This window comes from Cystoisospora suis, assembly GCF_002600585.1.
Source record: "Cystoisospora suis strain Wien I chromosome Unknown contig_4746, whole genome shotgun sequence".
Taxonomy (NCBI): domain Eukaryota; phylum Apicomplexa; class Conoidasida; order Eucoccidiorida; family Sarcocystidae; genus Cystoisospora; species Cystoisospora suis.
In genome coordinates this window covers 897-8,112 of record NW_027157538.1, presented here as the reverse complement: position 1 = coordinate 8,112, position 7,216 = coordinate 897, and the positions used below count along the sequence as shown (strand labels likewise).

General features: G+C 50.3%; 1 protein-coding gene across 1 annotated transcript; it reads right to left on the bottom strand.

Moving 5' to 3' along the window:
- Nucleotides 1-878: 878 nt before the first annotated feature.
- CSUI_008461 (retrotransposon ty3-gypsy subclass) lies at nucleotides 879-3,086 on the bottom strand (the record flags this gene model as incomplete). The annotated part of the gene is made up of 4 exons (XM_068068594.1): nucleotides 2,656-3,086; nucleotides 2,515-2,613; nucleotides 1,948-2,435; nucleotides 879-1,578 (listed from the first exon to the last, which is right to left on the bottom strand). The coding sequence occupies exons 1-4, from the start codon at nucleotides 3,001-3,003 to the stop codon at nucleotides 879-881; spliced, it is 1,635 nt and encodes a 544-aa protein (XP_067919430.1). The 5' UTR covers nucleotides 3,004-3,086.
- Nucleotides 3,087-7,216: the final 4,130 nt, after the last annotated feature.

The window sequence follows — 7,216 nt, the reverse complement described above, 5'->3', positions numbered from 1 at the left end:
ATCTTGGTTACCCCCTTTCGCTTTCTGCTTACTGTAGTCACACTCCTCGTGTATTTCCTCATTCTTTCACTCCATTCATGTATTGCACGCCTTTTTCATAGAGTAGCACTTGTTCTTACACACTTCGTGTACCCTCTTTCACTTCCGCTCACACGCACACAGCTCTTCCACCTCTAGGGCATTCAGACTGGTTTGGGAACTCTTGTCCTCCTGTGAGCATTTTTCTCTCCTTGTCGTAGTTCTTCTTCATTGGCGCCCTTTTGTTTCATTCTTGTCTCTTTTTTGATACTTTCGCTCACTCCCGTTAACACCTTTCCCTTCATTAGGCTGCACTAGCAGCCACGTCTTTGAATGGTCTTCCTCCTTCGTCTTCAGGTTCTTCACTGCTTTGACTCGTCTTCCTTCTGCGCGCTCGTGTAACACTGTTCTCTCTATCCTGGTCGTCTAGGCTTCCACACTCCTCCTTGTACTTCTCTGAGTCTGTAGCTTCCTTCGATGACACGATCAATACTCTCTCCTTGAGCAGAGGCATCTCCTCTGACACCTCTTCCCCCTTTCGATAAGAACCTTACGAATCGTGAGGTTCGTTCCTCACACTCTCCTTCCCCCTTTCGATGAAGGGCGGTTCGCTGTGTTTCGAAGGTACCGTTGAAGTGTCACCTTCGCTCCCTGGAGATTCTTCTTTGGTTCCCACGACGTAGAACCGTCCGTCCACTTAACCAGAAATAAACGCTGATCCCCCTCCTTTTGGTGGTCTAAAATGGCCTCGATTGTGTACTCCTGATCTCTTATTGCCTTTTGCCTTGGTTTAGGCCGCTTGAAGTCTGGCGCTTCCTTCGTCACATGCGCGAGCGATGAGACATGAAAGGTGGGGTGTATTAACATGACTTGGGGAGGTCCAACTTGGCTGCGTTGGCTCCATACATCTTCAATATCCTGAAAGGTCCAGTGAACTTGGGTTTGAGCTCCTTTGCCTCCCCGTCTAGGGTAATGTTGGCTGTACTAAGCCAGACTTGGTCCCCGACCTTGAACTGGACGTCTCGTCGCCTGCGATCCGCGTATCGCTTTTGGTACTCCTGCGCCTGACGCAACTCCCGCTTTGCACGCTGTACCTGAACATGGGCTTTCCACGGAAACAATGTCTCAACACGTGCACTGGGAATGGCAAACGTCTTGCAAATGGGCTTGCTAGGCGTAAATCCATAAAGTAATTCGAAGGGAGTAGCCTTCGTACTTGTATGCACCGAACTGTTATATGCAAATTCAAGTAAAGGAAGTAAGTCTGCCCATTTAGAATCATCACCTAGTATCGCGCAACGCAACATTTGTTCAATTGTTTGGTTGGTACGTTCAGCTTGCCCATCCGTCTGTGGATGGTAGGCTGTCGACATTTTTTGTTCGATGGATAAACTCTTACACATCGCCCACCACACCTCACTGGTGAAACGCGTATCTCTATCACTAACGATTGCACTCGGCACCCCATGTAACCTAACCACTTCTCTCATTAACAACTTTGCCACATCTTCCGTTGATGCACACTGCGTCGTTGGAATGAAATGCGCCATCTTAGTTAACCTACAAACAATAGTCAAAATCGCATCCCATCCCTCTTTGGTTTCGGGTAGTCCCACGATTAAATCCATGGCGATCTCTTCCCAGGGTGCTTCAGGAATAGGTAAGGGTTGTAGTAAGCCCCCAGCACGAAGATGGGAGGCCTTTCCCCTCGCACATTGTACACACGACTTCACGAAACCCTCTATATCACGCTCTATCCCTGGCCACCAAAAGATGTGACGAATGGCTGCTCGTGTCCTCTCAAGTCCCGGGTGCCCCGCAAGTATATGATCATGGAAATGGGTACACACCTCTTTACGTAGTTCATTTCCCGGCACACAGATTCGCCAGCCAGACCTCGTGGAAGCCCACAAATAATGGTTTTCTCACCTGTATTCACGCCCTTCCAACGTTAGCCCCTTATCGTTCTGCTCCCCTTCTTGATGTTTCATACAGGTCTTTACTATCTCCTTAAAGTCCCTACATTTAGTGTATTGCTCCGCCCATCTAGCCTCTTCTGTTACTAACTTAACTCCCTTCTTCCTCGATTGTGCAATCGCTCCAATAAAATCTGGTCGCCTGCTCAGAGCATCCGCGACCACATTCTGCTTTCCCGGTTTGTATATTACTTCGATGTCAAAGTCTGCGAGTTTATCCAGCCAATACCCTAATCTAGGTGTCACATTCGTCTGACTCAACATTCTCCCTAACGTTGCATGGTCGGTCTCTATTCGTACTTTCTTTGTACCTATTAGTTGTTTCCATTTCATCAATGCATAAACAATAGCGAGTAGTTTTGACTCATACGCAGGTATAAACTGTTCTCGAACTCCCAACTTCTTTGACTCAAACGCGGTGGGCTGTCTCTTGCTCCAGCACTGCCCCAATGGCATACTTCGATGCATCTGTCTTAATAGTTAATTCCTTATCAGGATCATATATTCTCAATAATGTTACTGTTGCTAAGGCATCTTTCAGCCGTTGCACTGCTTCAGTATGCACTGGCCACCACGTCATGTCACTTTCTTCACGCAACAGTTCATACAAGGGGTGCGCCTACTTATTAAAGTTGGGTATTAAACGACGATAATACCCCACCATTCCAAGGAAACCACGTAGTTGCTTACAATCGAGTAACTCCGTAGGCCACTGCTGGACTGCTTGGACCTTCTCTGGGTCAGGACCCACTCCGCCGGGCTCGATGACGAATCCCAAGTATTGAACTTTCTGCGTTACCAGTTCACACTTGGACAATCCTACGAACAACCTTGCATCACGCATCCTTTGTAACACTACTCGGAGGTGGTCATAATGTACTTCCTTTGTTTTTGAATACACCAGGACGTCACCGAGATACACAACCACGTATTCATCGAGTTCTTTCATGAAGGTATTTTGCATCACACGCTCGAAGGTGGAGGGTGCTCCAGCTAACCCAAACGGCATTACACGGAATTGAAGGGTACCATATCGTGTACGGAACGTAGTTTTCCACTGATCTTGTTCCGCCACTTGTACTTGATAGTATCCTGAAGTCAGATCTAACTTTGAAAACCACTGGGCCTTCCCCAACCTATCGATCAGGTCATGCACACGTGGAATAGAATAATCATCTTTAATTGTGATCTTGTTCAATTCACGATAATCAATCACGAGTCGAAGGTCCTCCGTGCCCTTCTTCTCCACGAAAAACACTGGCGCAGCAATGGGCGAGTTGGATGGTACAATGAACCCCTTTTCTCTCAATTAGCTCCTTGAGTTTACGCAGCCTTTCTTCCGACATGGGATACAGTTGACGCCTATAGTTAGGCACTAAACCGGGAATTGTTCCGATATGGTCTTTTTGTACCCTTTCGATGATTCCCCCGGGGGGAATCTCACGAAACACATCCGCGTAAGAATCTAGAAGTACTCTAAACCTTTCTTCCAGAACAATTCCTTTACTCTTAAGGATTTCACTGGGCGATTCGATCTCTGTTTGCACATACGCTCTTACACATTGAGCGTTAATGACGGGTTCATCCACAGCTACTTTGACAGCCATCACACAATTGACCTGTTTTCGCTTTACCCATTTCCGCGTTTGTTGCACCGAACAAGTGTATCCATTATCTACTACTTGCCTATTCACACTGACATCATTCGGGCGTTGTTTCTCACATACGGCATGCACAGAATCTGTCTCTTTCTTTTGTCCCTGCTTCCATGCTTCGACTTCAACTTCTGAAGGGAAGCGGAGTGCTTCCTCTTCTTTCTTCTCTATCCCCTTTTTCAATGCCGAGGGTGTCTTGAGCCCTTTCCTCTGCTTTGGAGGCGGCATAATCAGATACATTGGGTCCTTCTGTGGTTCCGGTTCTGGCCTTTCTTCTTTCTGTACCGACGTTGACTCTACCCCTTTCACAAACTTTGCTTTATTCTTCACATTGGCACGATAACGCTTTGTCGCTTCCACCTTTCTTAGCGACTCCTTCCCTACCCATGTAAGGGCTTGTAAGTAGTCTACTGGTACACCGGCACCGATAATGGTTTCACTTCAGTTTTACTCAACACATTTTGCCACACAGGCATCTTCTTATCTTCACTGGGTACACTCTCTCTCACAAACTGCATGGTACGATCACGAAAATCCCATAGCGCCCCAACTTTTGTTAGGAAATGATAACCAAGAATAATGTCATAACCTAACCTTACAACGAAGAGGGGGTGCCGTCCACTCCAGCGGTCCACGCCTAGCACAGCGTTGTTGATGACTCTCGACGCGGTCATCAGGGTCCCACCTGCGCACAAAAATTCAAATGGCGTATGGAGTTCTTGTACGAACTCAGCGAGCTCGTCGGCCACCTTCGGATCGATGAAACTCCTAGTAGCCCCTGGATCTAACAGCGCCCAGAGCTCTCTCTCCCCCAGCTTGGCCATCACCATTGGCACTCTATCCTCTAACTTCACCCTATCTTGCCCAGTCACGGGTTGTATAGCCCCCACTCTAGGTGGCCCTCCACTGTGTGGGACTTGCCTCTCGTCGGGATTTGTCCACATCGACTCGCCCGGAGGTTCTATCCGTAGATATTCGAGCTGGCCCACTAGCTCTTGGAGGTCTACCTCGTCCTCCACTCCCAAGCTGTGCTGGCTGGACTTCTCCCCTTCTCTCCGATTAGATTTCGGAAGCTCCCCCACTATGGGTCTCTGTCCCAGTCCCTTAGTCTGTCGCTCTACCAACTGGTGTTCTCTGAGCAGCGCCCTTCGTTCCCTCCGTTGACTCCTCGCGTCATCATTATCTTCCTCTTCGCTACTTGATTTGATCTCTATTATTTCCGGGGGTCCTTTCTCCCTTTCCTGCATGATCACGTCGTCATCTGGGACTTCAAAAATTCTCTCCGGGTCTAGGTGCGCTCCTTCTGACGCGGCATAGCTACGCGTGGCTGGCCTGGGTGTTGGGGGGAGCTCGATCCCCAACACCTCCTTCACCCGTCTCTTCCATAGTTTGTGATCTGGGTGGAATCTGCTATAGATTCCCCTCCTTCCCCCTTCGTTCATCTCTCTTAAGCTGCTCCTCAGGAAGGCCGCGTCCATTTCTTGCTCTTTCTTACTAGCTAACTCCTTTTCTATTACTCTGTCGTGCCGTCCTGCCCTCTTCAAAATGGTTGAACGCGGGCGTAGGTCTGATTCCCCGGAATCTCTTCTACTGCTCCTTCTGCTCTTCCCCTTGTCTGCTCCACGTGCTCTTCCTCTCCGCGATTCCCACGGTCTTGAGTGTTCTTGTTGGGATTGTACCTCTCGTGTGGTGAACGAGAAGGGGTCCGCTTCGTCCTGTAACACCTCCTCCTGGATTGGTGTTGGCTCTCGGGGGTTTGAGATTCGGTAGCTGTTTGCACCGCGTTCGCACCCTCCTCTTCCGCCGTTAGGACAGACCTCGTCCCTATGGAGCGGAAGGCGGTAGTAGGGAGGCTCCTCGGGATAAACGAGCTCGTTTCGCTTTCCCACAATTCCGCGTCAGCCACTATACGCGGCTCCCTTGTGTAAAGGGGTCGATTGCTTGCTCTTAGTATACCTCTTCGTATGTTTCTTCCTCTCCCCGGCCTCTCTGCTGCTCGGGACTGTCGAAAATTTCCTCTGATGGTACGTTGTTCTCCCCCTTGCTCTCGTAATAGACGTTCTCGCGCTCTCTCCTCACGAAAACGCCTCTCCGCCAGGTCTCTCACTTCTTCCCTTGTGCTAGGCAGGGGCCCTCGGTACCCCCTTGGTAATATCCATTCTCGTACAAGCTCTTCATAAGACATCCGGACCGGTAGCTGCACCCAATGATACCTTCCCGATCTTGCCTCCTCTGCGACCTGCTGGACTTCCCTTTATGTCGGTCGTCGACAAACGTTCACCCGCGGAGGGATATCCCTAGCTCTCGTGTGTTCCCTCCCTGCGCCGAGAGCGACTAGTTTACCGACTCCCCTTTCGTGCAATTAGCCGCTAGATGCCCTACCACTCCACACTTATAGCATTTACGGTCCGTGTGGAATGTCGTCGGCCGTCCTTCACCTTCCGGCGGCCCCCCACGTCTACGGAACGCCTCATGTCGATTTGCACAATTGACGATGTCTTGCACTCGCATGGGTTCCCTGTCTCGGTCAATTCTCCCACGCATCCTTGGCTCGTTCACCCTGGGCGGTCCCACGAATTGTGGAGCTTCGCATCCTCCGTATCCTGACAGCCTTCCCCTTTCGTAGCCTCCTAGGGTCACCCAGTTGGACAGTCTTGACCGAGGCGGGTCCCTGTTTGATGCTTCCACATCAGCATACATGTATACTGCCATTCGTATTGCATCATACAGCGTAAACTGCTGGCTCATATGCACAAATCGTCTGATAGAGGGGTGAAGTCCTTCTACAAATATCTGTAGCGTTTCAGCTTCGGACATAGTCGAGCAATCCGCTAACGCCTCATTGAAACGATCAATGTAGGCACGTATACTAGCCCTTTGTTTCACACTCCTAAGACGGAACAACGCTTCAGATGCGCTATAAGGGGCGTAGTGTTCTATCAAACGAACTTTGAGGCTGGCCCACGAAGTAGGGCGTTCTGATCTTGGAAGCGCTAAGGTGTACCATCTCGTAGCTTTAGGATCTAGAAATGTAACTGCCACCAATAACTTCTCCTCTTTGGTTAAACCCAAACCATCCATGTAGATCTCCATCTGCGCTATCCACGCAGCTGGGTGCTCGCCTGTAAACAACGGGGGTGGCCTGGAGGCCGCTAAAACTCTTGCGTTCCTGCTCTGTAAATCCGCGTGCGCCGCCGCACGTAAGCACCCAAGCATCGTGATCTCTCTGCCGAGAGCGAAGTCCATGTTCGCCACATCCTGCAAACCTGCAATGGGGTTCCCCCTCCCTGAGCCCTCCGGCTCCTTCTTTGCCGTCCTCTCCATGTCAGCCGCCGTCCAGGAAGTATCGCTGTCCGTCAGCGAACACTGCAGGGGTGGATCCCTCTTCGGCTGGCCTGCAGCCATACGCCCAACGCCCTGCACCCTACGTTCCACGTAGCTCCCACAAGGCATAATTGAGAGAGTCCCGGGTCACGGAACCAATTGTAACGAGTGTTGGGAGTTGACACTCCCCAGCGGGAACTCCTCAAAGAGGGGATGAGCAAGACTCCCCCTTTAGCTTCCCCT